This window comes from Brassica rapa, chromosome A06, assembly GCF_000309985.2.
Source record: "Brassica rapa cultivar Chiifu-401-42 chromosome A06, CAAS_Brap_v3.01, whole genome shotgun sequence".
In the NCBI taxonomy this organism is placed as follows: Eukaryota; Viridiplantae; Streptophyta; class Magnoliopsida; order Brassicales; family Brassicaceae; genus Brassica; species Brassica rapa.
In genome coordinates this window covers 686,892-709,366 of record NC_024800.2, presented here as the reverse complement: position 1 = coordinate 709,366, position 22,475 = coordinate 686,892, and the positions used below count along the sequence as shown (strand labels likewise).

Here is a 22,475-nt window from a genome sequence, read left to right as displayed (position 1 = left end):
TAGTACTACTCCCTCTGTTTTTAAAAGATGCATATTCTAGACTTTTCACATATATTAAAAAAACTCATTAAATATGCATTGTTTTTTGTGAATAACAATTTTCCATAACTTTAAGCCAATAGAAATTCAATAAACACTATTAATTTTTTTGAAACTTACAATTTTTCATAAAATCATACATTGAAAAAGTAAAAAATTTATCTTTTTAAAACAAATTTTTTTTCCAGAACATACATCTTTTAGGAACGGATGGAGTATTATTTATCTTCCTTTATTAATCAGTACATGAAAACCTAATTATCTACACGTATTAGTGAACTCCTCTATGTTACCAAACCAATTGTAAAACTTTGTGCTGTCGCCTGTCGGATTTAAGACGCAAGAGATTAAGATTGAGACGCCACTTGTTAGACAAGCACATGGCCATTTCAATCTTTGCCAGATAATATTCTTCTGACTTCAATTTTCTAGTATTTGTTTATGTACATTTTAATGTGTAGTTTTCTTTATTTCCAATGTGTATACTTGAAATTTGCGCCAAAAATCAATTATTGTCCTCAAGAATTTTGTGTACCAAATATTAGCTTGATTTTTTCCACCTTCATAAATTACATAAAGTTCGTGCGAGTTCGTATTACCGACTAGTTTAATTCATACGGAAACTTATATGTGTATATATTTTCAAAAAAAAATGACAGACATTCAAATTACACGAAAAAGAACAAAACCAAAAAGCTTCAAACAAATTTCTAAGTTTATATAAATAATCATGATTTAAAACTAGGTCAACCCACATGATCCCCAATTATTTTAAACAACTCCGTACAATCTCATCTAAAATAAAGTTTAAATTGTTATGAATGGGTTTATAAGACATGGAATTGTTGCCCTTTGATTGGGAAGACAAAAAAATTAAAGGCTACATGGTGGAGACTATACTTTATAATCAAGTTACGTAGTAAAATAATTAGAACCTAATCATGAATCTCCACATGCAGAAAGGTCAACTATCACACACTAGCGCACTTGCACACACCAAGAAAGCCCCATGGAACTAGCGAGTCACGTTCGTAGATTCACATTACATTTGCTTTGCCTCCACACTTTAATATAAAATGACAACAACAGAACATAACACAAACCCCAAAAGTGTCTTTAGTAAGAACTCAGAGACCGAACTAAAAGGAGTTTTGCTTTAACCCATTTTTAGCATTATGGATTCGGTGCAATCCTTCAAAGGATATGGAAAAGTAGACGAAGCTCAAGATCTAGCATTAAAGAAAAACACAAGAACACGTCTAATCCTACTATCCATCTCCGGCCTAATCCTCCTCGCCGTAATAATTTCCGCCGTAGTCGCCGCCGTGGTTCACACGAAGAACAAGAACTCCTCCGAGTCAACACCGAGTCCACCCCCCGAGTTAACACCATCCACCTCCCTTAAAACAATCTGCAGCGTGACTCGTTACCCTGAGTCTTGCTTCTACAGCATCTCGAAGCTTCCGGCTTCCAACACGACGGATCCAGCGATCCTCTTCAAGCTCTCGCTAAAACTCATCATCGACGAGCTCGACGGGATATCCGATTTACCGGAGAAGCTGGCCAAGGAGACGGAGGACGTGAGGATCAAATCCGCGTTAAGGGTATGCGGGGAGATGATCGAGGACGCGTTGGACCGGCTAAACGACACCGTTTCGGTCATGGACGACGACGGGAGCAATAAGAAGACTCTAAACTCTTCGACCGTCGACGATCTCAAGACTTGGCTGAGCGCGACGGTGACGGACCACGAGACGTGTTTCGACTCGCTAGACGAGCTGGCTCAGAACAAGACGGAGTACGCGAACTCGAACATCACTCAGAGCCTCAAGTCCGCGATGAGTCGGTCCACCGAGTTCACGAGCAACAGCCTCGCCATCGTGGCCAAGATCCTCGCCGCGTTGAGCGACTTCGGAGTTCCGATACACCGGAGGAGACGGCTTTTGGTGAGCCAGCAGCAGACGCCTGAGTGGGCGAGGCGGAGGCTGTTGCAGACGGCGGGGTTGAAGCCGGATGTGACGGTGGCGGGTGATGGAACGGGGGATGTGAAGACGGTGAATGAAGCGGTGGCGAGAGTGCCGAAGAAGAGCTTGAAGGTGTTTGTGATATACGTGAAAGGTGGAACGTACGTTGAGAATGTGGTGATGGATAAGGGTAAGTGGAATGTTATGATCTACGGCGACGGGAAGACGAAGACTATTATCTCCGGCAGTAAGAACTTCGTGGACGGGACTCCGACTTATGAAACGGCCACGTTTGGTAAGTCCTCTCCTAGACCTGAAAACTCCTTTTTAGACTAACATTTTATATAAAACCGAATTAAATTAAAAACCTTAACCAAAATCAGACCGAAACGGTTTATGTTTTTCTAAATTCGAAATAGGAAATCAAAACGAGAATTGAATGAATATCAATTATATTTGATTTAAATAATTATATATCTAAAATATTTTTACAAACAGAAAATTATCTGAGAACCAAAACACCCAAATATTTTTATTTGAATTATATAGAAATTTCTTTTTACAAACAGAAAATTATCAAAACAATTCAGATTATCTGATATTTTATCAAAGTTTTTAATTACTTGAACCTTTTTATAGTTTTTGTTTGAATTATATGAAATTTTAAAAATCTGAATCGAATTGGAACAAAATTAGATCTAAAATTTGCAGGTCTTAACTGGTTCTTAATATAGAATCGAAGTCGAATTGAATTTTGTAAAAACCTAAAATAGTTCATGTATTTCTAAATTAAAAAAAAAATAGAAAACCAAAAAAAAAATCAAACAAACCGAACCAAAAACATATTTTACGCGCCTATCCTCTTTTGCTACTTTTTTTTTTGTATTTTTGTCACAACGATTATTAAAACTGCTCCGTGTTTGCAGCTATACAAGGCAAAGGATTCATAATGAAAGACATCGGAATCATAAACACCGCCGGAGCAGTGAAACATCAAGCGGTGGCGTTCCGATCAGGCTCCGACTTCTCCGTCTACTACCAATGCTCCTTCGACGGTTTCCAAGACACTCTTTACCCTCACTCCAACCGCCAGTTCTACCGCGACTGCGACGTCACCGGAACAATCGACTTCATCTTCGGAAGCGCCGCCGTCGTGTTCCAAGGCTGCAAAATCATGCCGCGCGAGCCTCTTCCGAGACAGTTCAACACCATAACAGCTCAGGGCAAGAAAGATCCGAACCAAAACTCCGGTATGTCGATCCAGCGATGCAGTATCTCCGGCAACGGCAAGGTGACTGCTCCGACGTATTTAGGCCGGCCGTGGAAGGCGTTTTCCACGACGGTGATCATGGAGACGGAGATTGGAGCGGTGGTAAGAGCTTCAGGGTGGATGTCGTGGGTTTCGGGAGTTGACCCGCCGGCGAGTATAGTGTACGGAGAGTATAGGAATACTGGGCCTGGGGCGGATGTGAGCAAGCGAGTTAAATGGGCCGGGTATAAACCGGTTATGTCTGATGCCGAGGCTGGGCGGTTTACGGTTGGTACCATGTTACATGGTGGTGGTTGGATACAATCGGCTGGAGTGGCGCACCAGCTATCTTAATTTAGTTACATAATAATACAGTGCTTGAGTTTATAGTCTTTTGAAAAAAAAAACATTCGATTTCGATCTACTTTTTGTTTATTTGACAGGGTTGTACTTAGTATTCTGGTGTTCTACTTGGTGTAATAGTATTAGGGGTTCGTCTATTAGATAATTGTTGGCTTTTAGATCAATAATTATACAATTATATTTTTTATAAATTTTAATATTTTAAAGTACACTAAATTTAAACCAAAATTTGTAGAATTCATTGACTTAAGAGATAATTGTTGTTTAATTTTCTAACCAACACTAAACAAAATAATGGGTCCGATTGGTAATGGCTGTAGCTTTAAATATTTTGCTGTAGAAAAAAATCTGTAGACTTTTTGCTGTGGCTTTAGATTTTATTGCTGTAGAATTTTATTGAAGCACTAAAAAATTGCTTTGGATATTTGGCTCTGCAGAGCACTTGTACAGCTGTAGAATATTTTAAGAGCTGTGGTTTCAAAAAAAAATTTAAAGCTTGATTGCTCTGAATTTGATGCTGTGGAAATAAATAGGGCTGTGGACAGCACCTACAGCAACTACCAATCACCCCCAATATTAAACAAGTTCAGCCTGTAAGGGTGATATATGATTTTTGTTACTCGGGCCGAATGGGTTTATAGTCAATACAAAAGCAAGGCCCATTAACGCGATTCCAACCCAATAGCAGCTAACAAAACGAAGCCCTGAGTCTGAAAAGGGAAAGAAAAGGTTCTCTTACATAAACAAGACTTAAATGTCACATGAAACATCGAATCTAACAGACAGAAGTGAAAGAAAGTCTTTTGTTTCAAAATCCGAACTAGAACAAGGCGGGGATAAACACATCACCCATGAGAAGCATCATCCTCATAGACGACTAATGACTGCTTCCACTTCCTCTGGAGTGTAGAGATGGTACGCTGGTGCTACCTTGGCGATGTCCACATTGTTCGGAGTCACCTACGCAGACAAGACCAATTAGATTGGATTCAAAAACTAGGTTTTGGATTTAAAAGTTTGTACCTTCTCTTCCATAACTTGCTTGAGGATGGAAACCGCAATCGTCTCAGCTTCACTGAGTGACAGATCCTGCAACAATTAAGGAAACTAAAGGTTATAACAGCAGGAGCAATTGATGCAATCATACTGAGATACTATTGTATAGAAGCTAAACTTACTTTGTTGAATTGCTCTTGAAGAGAACTATCAGCTCCTTCTGACCCTGAACCAATGGCCTTTGCGTTGCACTGCCAGAATGTTCCAGACGGGTCGGTGTAGTACCTATAACCAAGACCGAGACGTTTAACAATTTGATCAACAAGCAACTTTCCCACAAGTGATTCATTTCTGTAGAAGAAAGGTTTAGTGAATAAGTACTTACAAGCTCGGTCCGTTTTCATCATGACCAGCAATGAGAAGAGACACTCCAAATGGCCGAGACTGCAATAAAATACTCATGACTCATGCCCAAATTGCAATTCCTAAAGTAAAGCCTAAGCTAAGAGATGTGACAGCAACTAAAGATTCCAATTTGAGTATCAGGTAATATTACCATTGATTCTTCATCTCCTTCACCAAACCGTAAAGCCAGATCACACAGCGCTTGCGTTGTGGACTCTACAGTCATTGGCTCACCATACGAGAATCTGTGGTTCTGTACAGCAGCAAACAAGCAGTCAATAACGTTAAAGATCTCTTAAAGCTAAAAGGAACGAAAGAAAAAGAAACCCTCACTTGAGTTTCAACTCTTGCATGCTCAACAAGTGTACGCGCATCAGCAATTAAACCGCTCATGGCACAGCCAATATGGTCATCAATTTCCATAATCTTCTCCACACTGCTCGGCTCCTGAAAAATAAAAATGTAGTATTTTACCATAAACTGAGCATATAATTCATTCTATCTTCAAACTAAAGAAAAAAAGTATATGACACAGACAGATGTTGTTCTCAATACGATTCATTGTAAGAAGTATTTTAACATAGACTGAGATATCACCACAATAAGTAACATATAATGCTTATACAGTTATACTTCATCCCATCTTCAAATTTAAAAGGTAGTATTTAACACAGATTGATGTTGAATTCTAATACGATTCAATGGATAATGCAACATCAGAAACTCAGCTAATTGAACAAAAGAAAACTTTGAGAAGCAGAGAATTCAATATTAGGCAGACAAACCAGTAAAGGAGAGGTGATACGCTTCTCCACAGCAAGCACAACTCCTTCCTTTGTCTTCACTCCAATTGCAGTAGAACCAAGCTGCAATCATTCCACACTCATCAGACTCAATAATATAAGCAATCAAAGAAACCCCTTAAATCATTATCCAGGGAAGAACCCTTCCTTCAATAATTCTCAAGGCTGCTACTACTATGACTATCTACTCTCAATAGCTTCAACAGCTAAGAACTAATAACCTAAGTTGTCTAAGCAATCAAAGAAAACCCCTTTACACGAAAAAAAACCCCAACTTTTCTGGACTCTGCTACTAACTATTTCACAGAGAAGCTCATAGCAAAGTTGTTACCTTGATAGCTTCAATGGCATACTCGACTTGGAAGAGCCTGCCTTCAGGAGAGAAAGTGTTGACTCCTCTGTCATACTCGGTCCTTCGCAACAACAAAATCGGAATCGAAACACAAAAAGGACGAACATTTAAGTGAACCCATAAGCATAAGATTACAGATTGATAGACAGACCTAGTGAGAAACATCTTCTTCTTCGACTTCGATCTGTAAAACCTTGTTAGAGTCTGCACAACAGAATCAAAAGATTAACAGATCTGAGTAAAACCCAGAAACTCAGAATCAAAACCCTTTGTTGAGATTAGAGAATCATACCAGCTGATTGATCGGCGAATTGGAAGAAACTGGGATGGCTTTTACAAGTTTTTGTAAAGGTTCACTTCTTGAACAACAAGTTAGATGGATTCGAAACGCGTCGTTTTATTTTGGGCTTTGAAAGGCCTAATTATCTTAATAATGGGCCATAAGTAGGCCTTAGCTTTCGGTTTGTTCTTAACTTGGATCGGGACTTGTACCTGTAAAATTGTGAATTGATATTTCACAAACATGGGACTGGAATTTTACATGTCCTTTTCATCTCATATGACAGATATTTTTAACTTATAATATATTTTTACAAATATTTCTCAAAAGTAATTTTTTAATTTATTTATTGATCATTTTAGTGATAACAAATCACAAACTAAGCCTTTTACATAAATTACGAACTTTTAAAAAAATTATTGAATTATTGTTGGTTCAAGGTTACTGAAAAATTAATTATATAAAATAATATTATTTATGATTATTGAATAGTATCTAGGTTTTCTTATATGTATGAAAAACTAAAAACATAGTATTAATTTTAGCATATATGAAGTAAATGTTATTACGTATAAAGCCAAACAGAAAAGAACAAAAGAAATGAAGGAGTGTTGTCTTGTAAAATTATGGGGAGAACGAAAAGCTGTGACTTGTTGTGAGGACTGTTTCTACTCCTTTCAGACGCAAAAGTTTTGTCTTTAATCAATCACTTACTTCTCTGGATTTGAAACTTTTGCATGACAACAACAATTCGAGTTTAGTTAAGCAAGAAAACAACAAGAACAAAACTCTACTATACTGAAAAAAATAATCAAAGCTTCCACTAGTTAGTGTTATCCTTTTCAAAATCTTTAGAATCTTAGTTTATATAATCCAGTCTTAAGTTCACAAATTTTTAAGACTGTTCAGTATGTAGTTATCAGAAAAGACTAATATATTTCCTTCTTTGTATTTCATTAATAAAGCAGTAAAATAACATAAAAATTGATTAATCCAAACACATAAAGCAGTAATTTTCTTATCCTTGTTATCCATTTATATCTTACTTTTATTTTACCAAGTTAGTGACAAGAACCACTATTATTACAGGGAAGACAACCACATGAGCTACGGCCGGCAACCAAATAGCCACGGCGGTTACTCAGCTTCCTCGCCGTCTCAGCTGCTCTCTTCAATTGCTCAGCATGTTGCTGCCTCGCCGTAGCTCTCCAGTCCTCTGCCCTCCTGTGCACTGTATCCATTCTCTTCATCATTTTCTCCTCAAAATTTGATCTCATCTTTTGTATTTTCACCTAATGCAATAAAAACTCATCACTCAACCATAAACACTAGACTTGCATGATTAAATAGCTACACGATAAAATGATTAATAGCTTAATCTAAGTCTACACTCTACAACTTCCCAAGAGAGGACATTACTTCAAAAAATAAACAATCACTTTCACATGGGACTTGCACAAACTACAAGGACAACTACAAAGATATCATCATCACTTTAGAAACTCGAAGACTTTTTGCTTTCTTTACGTAACTAAGACTAGTCAATTTTGGTGCGTGGCTCCACAAATATGTTACTAGAGCATAACAAAATACGTATTTTTATACGGTTCTCTCTACAGAATATACGTATTAGCATGCACATACATACCTCGAGTTTCCTGGACTGAGCTTCCGCTTTAGCATCTTGGAGATTCACCCATGCTTTGATCTTGGCTTCTTCTCTTTGATATCTACAAAAAAAAATTAATCGATTTTTATTTTATAATAAATTTATTTTATTTCAAGATTTGTCTTTACACCTTTGACAAAACTTGATCTTGTCGTCTTCATCATCCCATACAGTTACTGAAACACTTCTCTGTAACTCACTTTCCATGTCGGAATGTCTTAAGCTCTTGGATATCTCTTCTTCCTCCTCTTCCCTCGAGTTCCAGTGACTCGTCACTGAGTTATAATACTGAGTCGCTGCTGACCCGCTGAGTCGTAGCTTGTTGGCGAACTCGGAGATGTCTATAACGTTTTTGGTTTCTGTTAACGGACCTGACATGTTCGAAGGTGTGTTGTGTCTCGCTGGAGACGTGCTTTCGAAGGGCGTGTGACATCTTGAAGTCGTTACGCTTCCGACCGGTGTCATCTCTGTTCCCATGTCTCTGTGTTGGACTTGAGCTTCTTCTTCTTCTTCCTCGAGATCTCTGAATATAAACCCTTCTGTTGATGGCACTTCGCTGGCTAACTTATCTAACAGAACCACAGATTTGAACTATAAAGATCAAAACTTTTCAAGAATCTATTTAAAGGGCTTCTTCTTACCTTTAAGGATGTGATGGTTCTTGAGGGAATGTGCCGGAGATTCATGACTGGAGGTGACCCATTTCTCGGCATCATCCCATTTAGAAGGGAAGTTTCTTCTTCTTCTACCAGAGAGGCTGCTACTGAAGCTGAAGACTCCTCTGCCTGGAGTGCAAGGAGACTCCATTAGCATCACTCTTCTCTGTCCACTGCTTCTTCCTTCTCCAATGCTCTTTTGTGTTGAGAAACTCTGTCTTCTTTCATTTACCATCTCACTGCTGCTGCTGTTACTGCTTTGGTTTGATGAAATTGGCAGTGATTTGATGAAATCTTCTGCAAATGGGTTTGTGCCCATTCTTGGCTCAACATCTAAAGTTCTCTCCTACAAAACAGAAAAATGAAGAGAGATACAACAACAATAGAAAGGAAAATATATTGTTTCTTTTTACCATATTAGGAGGAAATAGAGACTGTGTTTGAAGATGGAGCTTGGTGATGTTGTTTCTTGTGATGTCCATGGAGTTTTCTTTGGTTTTTGTTTCTTCTATTGTGTGTGTTTATTTTTGGTTAGTAGCTGTCTGCATCTAATGTGGTTGTTATATTGTTTGGGAAGAGGGTTATAGAAAGAGAAGTTGTAGGGAAATGGCATTAGCTTTTTAGATGTCTATAGAAGGAAAAAGGCTTGACCAATTTTTCTGAGAGGACCATTGTCTAAAGGGTACCAGTTTCATGTAATACAGTTACACATTTACATTTTCATTTTCATTTTTCTATCTATCTTATATTATAGAATTAGAGTAGTGCATAGAGTGGTCATGAACTCTTGGGAGAAGTACAATTGCATGAAAAGATGTGGCTCCTCTACCTCTATATTTGTATAATGTAATGATTATTATCATCAAAATTATTATATTAAGGCCCAGTGGGCTATTAACAAGTATAAAGCCCCATGAAAACTGATCATAGAACCTGTTAAACTAGGGATATGATCTAAGTTTAAAATGCAACAAGAAGCATTAGCAATATCTTGCTTCTGAGAACGTTTATTATACGACAGCTAATTTTCTTGGTTAATTTTTATATGAAAAAATCTAAATTTAAATGCTAATTATTTGCAATGATCGGGGAAGAAAAAAATTGAAAATATTAATAATTAGCAATTAATCTGCTAGTCATAACTGTTTATGTGCAGTATCATTCCAACAAACCGTCAGCATTCACCCGCAAGGAGAATGCAAAATCAGCCCAAAACCAAAGACCAACAACGAATAATTGTACAAAAGACTAATAATTTGAAACTATTTTATTATTGTGTTGTATATGCATTTATATATTATTCGAATCTAACACTATCCACGTGATAACGACTTATCTACACGTATATGCATAATATTTTAATTAGTTAACGTCGTTACATAATACTTTTTCATATTTTTGGTCGTATCTCACATTGAACATGTGGATGAAACCTTCGAATATATCCTTTTTTATCATAACCAGAGACTCATATCCTTCGTATATGATTCAGTAGACAATATATATACGAAGAGGACTCTTTGGGGAGGGAATCTCATATGTTCTCTTCGATCCGAGGTAAATCCTTGGGGAGGGAATCTCACATCTGCTAGCTCGTATCCTGTCCTTTGTTGTATATATGAAGATTTTTTCATGGAATGTTAGAGGCTTTAATCATTCTGCGCGGCAACTCTTTGTTAAATCTTGGATCAATAATAATAAACCTCTCATCGGCTGTATATTGGAAACGAGGGTCTTGGAGGAGAACTCTTTAAGAATAAAGGAATCCACCTTTCCAGGTTGGAAGTGGGAAAATAATTACTCTTCTGCGGATTTGGGCAGAATTTGGGTGATATGGGATCCTGCTCTTTCGGTGGTAGTTTATAAGAAATCAGCTCAGTTTATTTTGTGCGGTGTGTTTGATCCAGCGACTGGTACATCTGTTTCGGTGGCCTTTGTTTATGCATTCAATACAGAGGGTCAGAGGAAGGACCTGTGGAGAGAGCTATCTGGCCTTAACTCATCTACTCCTCTCGCCAGCTCTGCTTGGCTGGTAATAGGAGACTTTAACCAAATCCTCAATGCTGGTGAGCATTACTCCATTCAGGCTTACGATACTCCTATCAGAGGCATGGATGATCTGCGTTCATTTTTGCAAACTAATGACCTCACAGACCTAAGCAGCAGAGGCACCTACTATACGTGGACCAACTGTAGACCAGAAGACCCCATTTTGCGAAAGCTTGATAGGGCAGTAGTAAATCCAGAATGGAATTCCCAGTTCCCTGAGTCTTTGGCTACCTTTGATCCACCAGGTGACTCTGACCATTCTCCATGTCTCATCTCTCTCTCTCCGGTTCTCCACTCTGGAAAGAAGAGCTTCAAGTATTTCTCCTTTGTCTCCACACACTCCGACTTTCTGCCTCGTCTCCGGGCAGCTTGGGGAGAATCAGTGGGAATAGGCTCAAAGCTTTTCACTCTCGGTCAGAGGTTAAAGAAAGCAAAGGACTGTTGCAAGAAGATTAACAGGGATGGGTTTGGAAATATTCAACATAGAACTAAAACAGCTTTAGAGGATCTGGAAAGAGTACAAGCTGCTCTGCTAACTGCTCCAACCGAGGCTTTAGTGGCTGAAGAGTCAGCAGCAAGGGATGTCTGGACCTTCTTTGCTTCTGCTCAGGAGAACTTCTTTAAGCTCAAATCAAGAATTAGGTGGTTGAGAGAAGGAGACTCAAACACAAAATTCTTTCATCGCGTTGTTATGGCCAATCAGTCTTGGAACGCCATTCGTTACATCAGGGATGCTTCTGGTCTGAGAATTTATAATCAGCAGCAGATTAAAGGAATGGCAGTGGCTTATTTCAAGAATTTGCTGGGCTCGGAGAGTAGGGGTATTGAGCCTATGACAGTCCACCAGATCCGGGAACTCCACCCCTTCAGGTGCTCCTCGAATTTGGCATCTGATCTCACGCGGATCCCCACAGACGATGAAATTACGGCTGCATTCTTCAAAATGCCTAAGTGTAAGGCTCCTGGTCCGGACGGCTTCCCAGCGGAATTCTTTCTAGAGGCATGGGAGGTGGTTGGTGAGGACTCTATCCAAGCTGTAAAGGAATTCTTCACTTCAGGGAGACTGCTAAAAAAGTTCAATGCAACCACAGTAGCGTTGTTACCAAAGATCACAGGCGCGGACGAGTTGTCCAAGTTCAGGCCAGTCTCATGTTGCTCTACAATCTACAAGGTGGTGGCTAGACTCTTAAAGCAACGTCTTCAGTTATTTGTTCCAGAAGCAGTGCAGTTAAATCAGGTTGGCTTTATTAAAGGCCGATTACTATGTGAGAATGTTCTACTAGCTTCTGAGCTAGTTACAGGGTTTCATAAGAGAGGACCTACTACTCGTGGCTGTCTTCAAATTGATCTGGTTAAGGCTTATGACAACCTCAATTGGGACTTCATGCTCAACATTCTTACAGCTTTGGATCTTCCAGAGTTATTCATCAACTGGATCAAAGAATGCATCACTACAACTTCCTTCAGCATAGCGTTTAATGGTGAGCTTCTGGATTGTTTTCCTGGTAGAAAGGGCTTGCGGCAAGGGGATCCTATCTCTTCCCTTCTGTTTGTTTTAGCCATGGACATTCTCTCCAAGATGTTAGACAAAGGCGCTATGAATCATGTCTTTGGCCTTCACCCGCTTGGCGATGCACCTCTCATTACCCACATAAGCTTCGCGGATGATGTTCTTCTTTTCTTTGATGGTACTGATCAATCTCTGCAAGGCTTATTGACTATTCTTGAAGACTTTAACAAGTGCTCCGGGCTGGGAATTAATAGAAGCAAGACTGCAGTGTTCTTTGATGGAGGCGATGCTTCTAGGAACAGAACTTCTGCAGCTGCTCATGGCATCTCGCAAGGTTCCTTCCCCATTAGGTACCTAGGGGTGCCGCTGACTACTAAGAAACTGAGAAGGCAGGATTATCAACCCCTCCTGGATAAAATCCATTCTCGGTTCTCTTCTTGGACAGTAAAGCACCTCTCCTTTGCAGGAAGATTGCAATTACTAAAGTCAGTGATCTATGCTACTATATCTTTTTGGGCCTCCATCTTTCTCCTTCCTAATAGGTGCCTCAAGGCACTGGAGCAAATGTGCAACAGCTTCTTATGGAAAGGGGTTCCTACAGGAGCTAGAGGAGCAAAAGTTGCTTGGGATATCGTTTGTTCTGCAACGAAATCAGGAGGCTTAGGGCTCAGGCGGTTGGGTCTCTGGAATAAGATCATGGGACTCAAACTAATATGGCTTCTTTTTGCCTCTTCTGGTTCCTTATGGGTTTCATGGGTTCGGGAACATCTTATAGGGGCAGAGAACTTCTGGAACATTGATGCTACTCGCTCAGGCAGCTGGATCTGGAAGTCACTTTGTAAGCTTAGGCAACTGGCTCGTCCCTTTGTGATATGTGAGATTGGCTCTGGCAATTCCGCTAATTTTTGGCACGATAACTGGACTTCCTTGGGTCCTCTGATTCAGCTAACAGGCGAGTCAGGTCCGAGATTGACAGGCCTACCAGCTATGGCAGTAGTTCGAGATGCGCTGGTAGGTAACCGTTGGTGGATAAGCTCATCTAGATCAAGAAACCCGACAATATGCTTACTGAAGAACTGCCTCCCCGACCATCAGGAAGTAGTTTCATCAGAAGCAGATGACCGCTTTCTATGGAAGGTTGGCGACAACGCCCCTGTCAAAGGTTTCTCATCGTCCCTCATGTGGAATCATTTGTATGAACAGGAACCTGAAGTGAACTGGCATAAATCTATCTGGTTCAAGGGAAGGATTCCAAAGCATGCTTTTATTTCATGGTTAGTAGCTCTGGACAGATTATCAACTAGGGACAGGATGAGACAATGGGGTGTATTGGTCTCTCCTACATGTCCTCTATGTGGCACAGCGGATGAGTCTCGCCAGCATATCTTCTTTGACTGTGGGTACAGCAAGGAAGTTTGGTCCTTCTTCTACTCTACCCTCCGTCTTTCTCCTCCTACCTTGATCATGGATGTACTAAGATGGATCAAAGGCCCTACTCGCGACAACAATGTCAATCTTATTCTGAAACTTGCTTTTCAAGCTTGTGTTTATTTGGTCTGGAAAGAAAGGAACTCAAGGTTACACTCTCAGGTTTCCCGTCCTTCAGCCTCACTGATTTTGGAGATCAAGCAGCTTCTTCGAATAAAGATGGACATACTCTCCAGAGAGCAGAGGAACCTCCCTTCCACTGTTACTTTTCTCTCTACTTGGCGTCGCTTGTTTGATAGCTAGTAGGTAATTTCTTTTTGGAGTCTTTTTTTGGTAAGCAGATTGGTTTGTGATCTGAACAGAGTGCTGTAATCTGGAGACAATTGTTATATAAATAAAGTTTAAAGTTAAAAAAAAAAAATAAAAAAAAAAAAAAAAAAAAAAAAATATACGAAGAGGACACATACTATCAATATACAAGTTTTCCAACACATACAAATACTTTAGCAACGACAGTATCTAGGTTTGTCCAGCTGAGAAACATGGTGCAGATTCATCCTGTCCAAGCAGTACCGGTAGACTCCGGCATCGGAGAAGTCAAGAGCTCGCCGTACGTGTCGACGGAGCAAGAGAGTTTCACGATTTGGATGAGATCACTGGTGTACCATAGCAAAGGCTGCACAGTTTATGATTCCAAAGGAAGCTTAATCTATCGAGTGGATAACTATGATTCCAAGAGTTGCGGTGAAGTTTACCTTATGGACTTATACGGAGAAGTCTTGTTTGAATTTCAACAAAAGTTTGGATTATTCAAATCTTGCGAAGGATGCAACTCAACCGGGACAAGATTTCGACTAAGAAAGAACTTCAAGATTTCGTCAAGAGGTTCATCTTCGTCTTACAAAGTTGTGATGGAATCTAGTAAAGATGATCAACAATCTTGTTATAAGATTTTGAATCATGGGTCGGTTTTCACAATCGAAGATGGATCAGGGAGATTTATGGCAGAAGTCAAAAAGAAAAGATCGAACGTTAATGGTTTAGATTTTGGAGAAGATGTATTGACAATGGTGGTGGAGCCACAAGTAGACCATTCTTTCATCATGGGTATTGTTATAGCTTATGGTCTTCTCAAATCTAAATTGTGATTTGATTATTTTTGGCTGTGGTCGAGTTATTTTTGTAGATTTAATGATGTAAGTGAAATACACAACTATTTTGGGAGCCAAGTGATGCTATTTTGATTAGTTAAAAGAGCTTAAACTAGGTATATTTTTTTTTTATAACTTTGTTTGGATCTAACTTGAACTGAAAAATCTGAAACCCTAAACATATATGAACGGATCATATATAGGACAATATTTGGAGTATTGTATCATCTAAATCTCATAAAAACAAATAAATATCCAAAAATCTGAAAATCGGAGAAACAAAAAAGAACCTGAAACTTAAAACAATTTTTTTTTTTTTTGAAATTTTGAAAAAAATTGATCCCAAGATTTGCGATGAGGACATATCAAGAAACAATGGTTTAGATTTTAGAGATGTATTGACAATGATGGTAGAAACAAGTAGATCATTCTTTCATCATGTGTATTGTATAGACTTGATTATAGCTTACCAGCAATGCTTAAACTAAAATTTATACATTTAAAATTTTTAATATTAAAATAAACATAATATAAATAAAATTTATTTTCTAATTTAAATTTAACAAAACCTAAAAAATAAAAATTGATTAGTCAAATAAAATTAATATAACTTATAAATTTAGTTTATGTATTTATACTGAAAAGATAAATTATTATAAAATTTTACTTCAGAAAATGATATATATCTTAAAAATTATTATCACTGTGTGTGGCGTATGAAGCTTTCTAGTTTATACATAAATTAGGGATAAAAAGAACATTCATACCATATATGTGAAAATTAAACGACATATAATATAAAATTTGGGGGTAGTAAACAACAGTTAATCTGCTAGTCATAACTGTTTGTGTGCAGTATTATTCCAAGAAACTGTCAACATTCACCAGCAAGGACCAAAGACCAAGAACGAATAATTGTAAAAAAACTAATAACTTGGAACTATTTTACTATTGTATTGTATATGCATTTATATATTATTCGAATCTAACACTATCCATGTGATAACGACTTTTCTACACGTATATGTATAATATTTTAATTAGTTAATGTCGTTACATAATAGTTTTTCATATTTTTGGTCGCATCTCACATTGAACATGTGGATGAAACTTTCGAATATATCCTTTTTTAATCATAACCAGAGACTCATATCCTTCGTATATGATTCAGTAGACAATATATATATATATATATATATATACGAAGAGGACACATACTATCGATATACAAGTTTTCCAACACATACAAATACTTTAGCAACGACAGTATCTAGGTTTGTCCAGCTGAGAAACATGGTGCAGATTCATCCTGTCCAAGCAGTACCGGTAGACTCCGGCATCGGCGAAGTCAAGAGCTCGCCGTACGTGACGACGGAGCAAGAGAGTTTCACGATTTGGATGAGATCACTGGTGTACCATAGCAAAGGCTGCACAGTTTATGATTCCAAAGGAAACTTAATCTATCGAGTGGATAACTATGACTCCAAGAGTTGCGGTGAAGTTTACCTTATGGACTTATACGGAGAAGTCTTGTTTGAATTTCAACAAAAGTTTGGGTTATTCAAATCTTGTGAAGGATGCAACTCAAACGGGACAAGATGTCGACTAAGAAAGAACTTCAAGATTTCGCCAAGAGGTTCATCTTCGTCTTACAAAGTTGTAATGGAATCTAGTAAAGATGATCAACAATCTTGTTATAAGATTCTACACCACGGATCAGTTTTCATTATTGAAGATGGATCGGGAAGATTAATGGCAGAAATTAAAAAGAAGCAATCGAACGTTAATGGTTTGGATTTTGGAGAAGATGTCTTGACAATGGTGGTGGAGCCACAAGTAGACCATTCTTTCATCATGGGTATTGTTATAGCATATGGTCTTCTCAAATGTAAATTGTGATTGATTATTTTTTGGACGTGACTGAGTTATTTGTAAATTTAGTGTTGTAGATGAAATATACAACTATTGAGAGAGCCAAGAGATGCTATATTTATTAGTTATAAAAGAGCCTAAACTTTTTTTTGAACACAAATAAACTTAAACGCTTTCTTTTTAACACAAAAGAGCTTAATCTAGGTATATTTTTTTTTTTGTAACTGAGTTTGGATGTAATCCAAAAAATCTTAATCTCTGTCTGACTCGGGCAGATATATGTGAATGGATTATAGGACAATATTCTGAGTTTTGTAAACCATCTAAATATTTTTTTGGGGTCAAAATATCATCTAAATCTAATAAACTCGAATAAATATTAAAAAAGGAACTGAAAATCGAAACCCATGATTGAATTTAACCTGGCCCAAACTATTTACATAAAAAAAAGAAAACAAGTAAAAAGTGTCACTATGTCATCCATGGTTTACGGGGTCAGGTGATGAACTTTTACTAAGAGAAGTAGAGAACTACTGATTTTACATTGTTTCTATGAACAAAACAACATTATAACGATTTAAGGGGCGCCACTTGACACCCCATTCGCCTACTTAGGTCCGCCACTGGATGTGTATACATAAAACCTGTTAAGAAATACACTACGCTTTTGAGAACGTTTATGTGACAGCTTATTTATATTTAACTATTGTATGCAAAAACAAAATTTAATTGCTAATTATTTGCAACAAATAAAATTTGAAAACATTAGTAAACAGCAGTTAGTCTGCTAGTCATGACTCATAACTGTTTTGTGTGCATGCAGTATCATTCCAAGAAACTGTCAGCATTCACCAACGAGGACAACGCAAATCCAATGAGCCCAAACCAAAGACCAGTTAAGGCTCACAACTAATAATTGTAAAAAAAAAAACTAATAATTGAAACTATTTTATTGTTGTATTGTATATGCATTTATAAATTATTCGAATCTCGCATTATCCATGTGCTGTGCTAACGACCTTTCTGCACGTATATCTATAATATTTTAATTAGTTAACGTCGTTAAATTATAGTTTATCATATTTTTGGTCGCATCTCACATTGAACATGTGGATGTAACCTTCGTATATATCCTTTTGTTTTTGTATATATCCTTTTTTAATCATAACCAGAGACTCGTATCCTTTTCTATATGATAAAGTAGACAGTGTATATATACGAAGATGAGACATATTATCAATATAGAAGTTTTTCAAAACATACAAATACTTAGCAACGACGGTATTTGGGTTTTTGTCCAGCTAAGAACATGGTGCAGATTCACCCTGTCCAAGCATTATCGGTAGTTTCCGGCGCTGGGGAAGAGAAGAGCTCGCCGTACGTGGCGACAGAGCAACAGAGTTTCACGATTTGGATGAGATCTCTAGTGTACCATAGCAAAGGCTGCACAGTTTATGATTCCAAAGGAAACTTAATCTACCGAGTGGATAATTACGATTCCAAGAGTTGCGGTGAAGTTTACCTTATGGACTTATACGGAGAAGTCTTGTTTGAGTTTCAACAAAAGTTTGGATTATTCAAATCTTGTGAAGGATACAACTCAACCGGGACAAGGTTTCGACTAAGAAAGAACTTCAAGATTTCGCCAAGAGGTTCATCTTCGTCTTACAAAGTTGTAATGGAATCCAATAAAGATGATCGACAATCTTGTTATAAGATTTTGAATCATGCGTCGGTTTTCACAATCGAAGATGGATCAGGGAGATTTATGGCAGAAGTGAAAAAGAAAAGATCGAACGTTAATGGTTTAGATTTTGGAGAAGATGTATTGACAATGGTGGTGGAGCCACAAGTAGACCATTCTTTCATCATGGGTATTGTTATAGCTTATGGTCTTCTCAAATCTAAATTGTAGTTTGATTATTTTGGGCTGTGGTTGAGTTATTTTGTAAATTTAATGCTGTAAATGAACATAAACAACTATTCAGTTAGCCAATCTTGTTTAGTTAAAAGAGCATAAACTAGGTTTTTTTTTGTGACTACTTACTGTGTTTGGATCCAATCCAAACTTAAAAATCTGAATCCTTGTTCGATTTGAGCAGTAAACATATATATATATATATATATATATATATATTTTTTTTTTTTTGCAAAAAATGTTAATATCATATTAATGATGTTCAGATTTCATCTCTGGAAACAGAGAAATAAGGCACTTCACAACAACACTCTCGTCGCACCGAGCGTAATAGCAAGGTTGATTTATATGGATGTAAAGAATACGATATTGGCTAGGAGGAATCACAAGGAATTTCGATCACTCCTGTCCTTTTGGATTGTATAATCTCTAGGTTTCAGAACCTCTTTTGCTATTCCTTGTTTTTATTTGTTTTTGCCGGGGCACAGTAAAACATATATGAACACTATTCCGAGTATTGTACATCATCTAAATCCCAAAAAAATGAATAAATATGTAAAAAATATCAGAAAATCGGAAAACAACAAAACTTGAAACTTACACAAAAAGCTTTTGAAAATTTGAAAAACATGGTCTCAAGATTTACGATGAGGACATACAAAGAAACAATCAAATATTAATGGTTTAAACTCTGGAGATGATGTATGGACAATGATGGTGGCGCCACAAGTAGATCATAATTCTTTCATCATGGGTATCGTTATAGACTTATAAGGTTTATAGCTTACCGCAATGTATACACATTTTTTTAATGGGTGGTGCACAAATGCTTGAGCATGCATAAAGTGCACATTACACTAAGATGAATATACAAAATGTTTTATAAACTTTTTAAGAAATACACTATGTTTTTTAACATATTCCTCCCCCTTCACTAGCTTTGCCATTGTAGCTTTACGGTCTTCTCCAAATTAAATTATTAAAATGGGGTGAGATTGAGTAATTTTGTAAATTTAGCGCAGTAAACGAGAATACATAAATATTCAGGGAGCCAACAGAAACTACATTTTTTTTAATAGCATAAACCTCCCCCTCAAGGTCTCTCTCACTTGAAATCGAATTCTCGACGATGTGGAGAAGATCGGCGTCGTTCGTCCTCGACAAGCACCACAACAACAAACCCATCTCTCTAACTCCTTCCCTCGATTCGATGGCGGAGGTAAACCCTAACCCTAACCCTAATCCTAATCCAATTTCGGCTTACTACCAAACGCGAGCGAAGCACCACGGGATCGTGACGAGCGATTGGCTAGAGCAGGCACAAGCCGCCGTCGTTCGCTACCCCGACAAGGATTCTCCCGTCGCGGGGAGAAGACCGTTTAGCGTGATCGTGGAGTTCGACAGCTGGAGGCAGCAGCCGGATTTGGCGGAGGCGGTTGCGGCGGTTCGGGCTCTTGCGGCGGTTATTAGGGCTAGCGAGGCGACTACGATGATGGAGCTCGAGATCGAACTCAAGAAAGCTTCTGATACGTTGAAAGTAAGAATCTTTAAAAAAAAGGAATCTTTAAGGAATATGCTATATGATAACTTAGCGTTGAGTGTTTTGCTTCAATGCCCTCTGATGATAGCTTAGGTTTTAGCTTGCGGCTTATATGGTAGATGTGGTCGGGGCATTGCACTGCGTATTATTTATCAAGAAAGCTTTAATCTTTAACTAGGATCAACTTAGCTTTGAGTCTTTATCAACAAAGCTTTAATCTTTAATCTTGAACCTGTAGAGTTGTGCATTCTTCTTGGCATTTCGTTCTGGGAGTTTGTGGTTGTAATTTACTTCTTCTGCGAGGCTATATCCTCTTCGGAGATGCAAATTTTGTATTTGGGTCCTGCTCCTCTCGTAACTTTCAAGTGTTATTTTATAGTAGAAGGGGTTCATTCAAGTCTTAAAATGTTTTGCAACTTAGCTTGTGGTGTAAATGGTAGATGTGATCGTGGCATTGCATTGAGGCTTTAGGAGATATTGTAGAGTTGTGAGTTCTTCTTGGCATTGGGTTCTGCTAGTTTCTTGTTGTAATTTACTTCTTCTGCGAAGCTTTTTCATGGTAGAAGGTTCGTTGAACTCTAAAGATGTATGATATTCTTTAAATAATCTGTTATTAAGTGTTTTGAAACTTAGCTTCGAGTTTAGCGTGTGGCGTGTATGTTAGATGTGATATTGTAGAGTTGTGAATTCGCCTTCTTGGCATTGCCTCCTGCGAGTTTCTGGTTGTAGTTACTTCTTCTATATCCTCTTTGGAGATGAAGATTTTATATCTGAGTCCTGCTAGTGCTCGCTCATCTTGTAGCTTTCACATGATTTTTTTTCGATGGTTGAAGGTTCGTTTATCTCTAAAAATTTATGATTTATCTTCCATTTTTCAGTCATGGGACACAACTTCTATATCCTTAACAGCGGGATGTGATCTATTCATGCGCTACGTGACTCGAACATCTGCCTTAGAATTTGAAGATTTCAATGCAGCAAAAGCCCGCGTGCTTGGACGTGCTGAGAAGTTCGGAGAAATATCTTACAAGGTCAATGGTTTTCTATAGAAAAGATGGATGTAATGGTGTAAAACAGAAGTAGACTTTGAACTTGGAATGCATTTTTGTTTCTTCTCCAGGCTCGGAAGATTATTGCAGTGCTTAGTCAAGATTTCATATTTGATTGGTGCACTATACTGGTTCATGGCTTCTCCAGAGTTGTTCTTGAAATACTAAAGACAGCAGCTCAGAACAAGAAACTCTTTCGAGTCTTGTGCACAGGTAGGTGCCTTTCTTTAAAACTTTGAGGTTGGTCCCCTCCCCTCTGTCATTTTCTGATCATCTCATTTGGATTTGTCCAGAGGGAAGGCCAGATAAAACTGGTGTGCTGCTAGCTAAAGAGCTTGCAAAGCTAGATGTTCCAGTGAAGCTTCTGATTGATTCAGCTGTGGCCTATAGCATGGATGAAGTAGACATGGTGATCTTTGGAGCCGACGGAGTAGTTGAAAGTGGCGGTGTAATTAACATGATGGGTACTTACCAAATCGCTCTCGTTGCACACACTATGAACAAACCAGTCTATGTAGCTGCAGAGAGCTACAAGGTATAACACCTCAAAGCTTTAACATTTTTTGAATGTGATTCATCATCTAAGTTGTTGTTTTCTTGCAGTTTGCACGCCTCTACCCGTTGGATCAAAAGGACTTGGAACCGGCCTTGAGACCTGTTGATTTTGGTGTTCCTGTTCCTCCTAAGGTTGAGGTAGAAAGATCTGCGAGAGACTACACTCCACCTCAGTACTTGACTATGCTATTCACTGATCTTGGCGTTCTCACTCCCTCTGTAGTTAGTGATGAGCTAATTCAGCTTTACTTGTAAGTAAAAGCTAGTCTGAGAACTTTCATTTCTTTGTATAAAAATTAGAACACCATTTTTTTTTGGCTATACATAGCAAGCTTTTCTCTGGTTCTACTGCTTATGTAGAAAGTTTTGGTGTGACAGAGAGATTGTGACTTGTAATCTTCACTCAAAACTGATATAAAAGTGTATTCTTTATAGAATCAGTTGGCTTCTTATTAGCTTATTTAAAAAGTTGAACAGAAGTGATAAACGATGGATGTTTACCAACTATTGTTGTAGCGAAGTGGTAGATGACCCTATAATGTGTTACATGTAACATAAACATTATTATATGATATGATTGTTTTGAGAAAGATAGCGTGAGAAACTTGACTGAAATAAAGATTGTAA

At 38.0% G+C, this 22,475-nt stretch overlaps 5 protein-coding genes and 1 long non-coding RNA gene across 8 annotated transcripts; 3 read left to right on the top strand and 3 right to left on the bottom strand.

The window, feature by feature from the left end:
• The first annotated feature begins 65 nt into the window (after positions 1 to 65).
• On the top strand, positions 66 to 3,824 carry LOC103871107 (pectinesterase 1). The gene is made up of 2 exons (XM_009149331.3): positions 66 to 2,298; positions 2,930 to 3,824. Exons 1-2 carry the CDS (start codon positions 1,215 to 1,217, stop codon positions 3,604 to 3,606), a joined length of 1,761 nt encoding a protein of 586 aa, XP_009147579.1. The 5' UTR covers positions 66 to 1,214; the 3' UTR covers positions 3,607 to 3,824.
• A 385-nt stretch (positions 3,825 to 4,209) lies between these two features.
• On the bottom strand, positions 4,210 to 6,561 carry LOC103871106 (proteasome subunit alpha type-5-A). Of its 2 annotated transcripts, XM_009149330.3 has the most exons (10): positions 6,464 to 6,561; positions 6,323 to 6,375; positions 6,151 to 6,232; positions 5,802 to 5,882; positions 5,350 to 5,463; positions 5,168 to 5,269; positions 4,997 to 5,055; positions 4,794 to 4,896; positions 4,639 to 4,704; positions 4,210 to 4,575 (listed from the first exon to the last, which is right to left on the bottom strand). In XM_009149330.3, exons 2-10 carry the CDS (start codon positions 6,334 to 6,336, stop codon positions 4,483 to 4,485), a joined length of 714 nt encoding a protein of 237 aa, XP_009147578.1. In that variant the 5' UTR covers positions 6,337 to 6,375; positions 6,464 to 6,561; the 3' UTR covers positions 4,210 to 4,482. The 2 variants fall into 2 exon arrangements, with proteins under 2 accessions (XP_009147578.1, XP_009147577.1); XM_009149329.3 differs by having other exon boundaries at positions 6,151 to 6,375; positions 6,464 to 6,550.
• Positions 6,562 to 7,413: 852 nt separating this feature from the next.
• LOC103871105 lies at positions 7,414 to 9,425 on the bottom strand. The gene is made up of 5 exons (XM_009149327.3): positions 9,190 to 9,425; positions 8,762 to 9,122; positions 8,251 to 8,689; positions 8,100 to 8,181; positions 7,414 to 7,743 (listed from the first exon to the last, which is right to left on the bottom strand). The coding sequence occupies exons 1-5, from the start codon at positions 9,256 to 9,258 to the stop codon at positions 7,513 to 7,515; spliced, it is 1,182 nt and encodes a 393-aa protein (XP_009147575.1). The 5' UTR covers positions 9,259 to 9,425; the 3' UTR covers positions 7,414 to 7,512.
• A 638-nt stretch (positions 9,426 to 10,063) lies between these two features.
• On the top strand, positions 10,064 to 15,026 carry LOC103871104 (protein LURP-one-related 3-like). Its single transcript, XM_033272471.1, has 2 exons — positions 10,064 to 10,278; positions 14,210 to 15,026. Exon 2 carries the CDS (start codon positions 14,306 to 14,308, stop codon positions 14,909 to 14,911), a length of 606 nt encoding a protein of 201 aa, XP_033128362.1. The 5' UTR covers positions 10,064 to 10,278; positions 14,210 to 14,305; the 3' UTR covers positions 14,912 to 15,026.
• A 266-nt stretch (positions 15,027 to 15,292) lies between these two features.
• On the top strand, positions 15,293 to 22,298 carry LOC103871103 (translation initiation factor eIF-2B subunit alpha). Of its 2 annotated transcripts, XM_009149325.3 has the most exons (7): positions 15,293 to 16,463; positions 18,349 to 18,645; positions 19,814 to 20,241; positions 21,123 to 21,275; positions 21,365 to 21,506; positions 21,587 to 21,828; positions 21,897 to 22,288. In XM_009149325.3, the coding sequence occupies exons 1-7, from the start codon at positions 15,962 to 15,964 to the stop codon at positions 22,101 to 22,103; spliced, it is 1,971 nt and encodes a 656-aa protein (XP_009147573.2). In that variant the 5' UTR covers positions 15,293 to 15,961; the 3' UTR covers positions 22,104 to 22,288. The 2 variants fall into 2 exon arrangements, with proteins under 2 accessions (XP_009147573.2, XP_033128360.1); XM_033272469.1 differs by lacking the exons at positions 15,293 to 16,463; positions 18,349 to 18,645 and having other exon boundaries at positions 19,704 to 20,241; positions 21,897 to 22,298.
• On the bottom strand, positions 17,183 to 18,499 carry LOC117125844. The gene is made up of 2 exons (XR_004448290.1): positions 18,309 to 18,499; positions 17,183 to 18,229 (listed from the first exon to the last, which is right to left on the bottom strand). It is a non-coding gene; the product is annotated as an uncharacterized LOC117125844 (long non-coding RNA).
• Positions 22,299 to 22,475: the final 177 nt, after the last annotated feature.

Coding starts and splice junctions, on each gene's coding strand:
- LOC103871104 (XM_033272471.1), top strand. CDS start 14,306: ATGGTGCAGATTCATCCTGTCCAAGCAGTACCGGTAGACTCCGGCATC.
- LOC103871103 (XM_009149325.3), top strand. CDS start 15,962: ATGTCGTTACATAATAGTTTTTCATATTTTTGGTCGCATCTCACATTG. Junction 18,646..19,813: donor GGTGGAGCCACAAGTAGACC/ATTCTTTCATCA, acceptor GGTCTCTCTCAC/TTGAAATCGAATTCTCGACG. Junction 21,276..21,364: donor TCGGAGAAATATCTTACAAG/GTCAATGGTTTT, acceptor TTTCTTCTCCAG/GCTCGGAAGATTATTGCAGT.
- LOC103871107 (XM_009149331.3), top strand. CDS start 1,215: ATGGATTCGGTGCAATCCTTCAAAGGATATGGAAAAGTAGACGAAGCT. Junction 2,299..2,929: donor TTATGAAACGGCCACGTTTG/GTAAGTCCTCTC, acceptor CCGTGTTTGCAG/CTATACAAGGCAAAGGATTC.
- LOC103871105 (XM_009149327.3), bottom strand. CDS start 9,258: ATGGACATCACAAGAAACAACATCACCAAGCTCCATCTTCAAACACAG. Junction 9,123..9,189: donor CTCTATTTCCTCCTAATATG/GTAAAAAGAAAC, acceptor TCTGTTTTGTAG/GAGAGAACTTTAGATGTTGA. Junction 8,690..8,761: donor GAACCATCACATCCTTAAAG/GTAAGAAGAAGC, acceptor TGGTTCTGTTAG/ATAAGTTAGCCAGCGAAGTG.
- LOC103871106 (XM_009149329.3), bottom strand. CDS start 6,336: ATGTTTCTCACTAGGTCTGTCTATCAATCTGTAATCTTATGCTTATGG. Junction 5,883..6,150: donor ATGCCATTGAAGCTATCAAG/GTAACAACTTTG, acceptor GAATGATTGCAG/CTTGGTTCTACTGCAATTGG. Junction 5,464..5,801: donor GTATCACCTCTCCTTTACTG/GTTTGTCTGCCT, acceptor TTTATTTTTCAG/GAGCCGAGCAGTGTGGAGAA.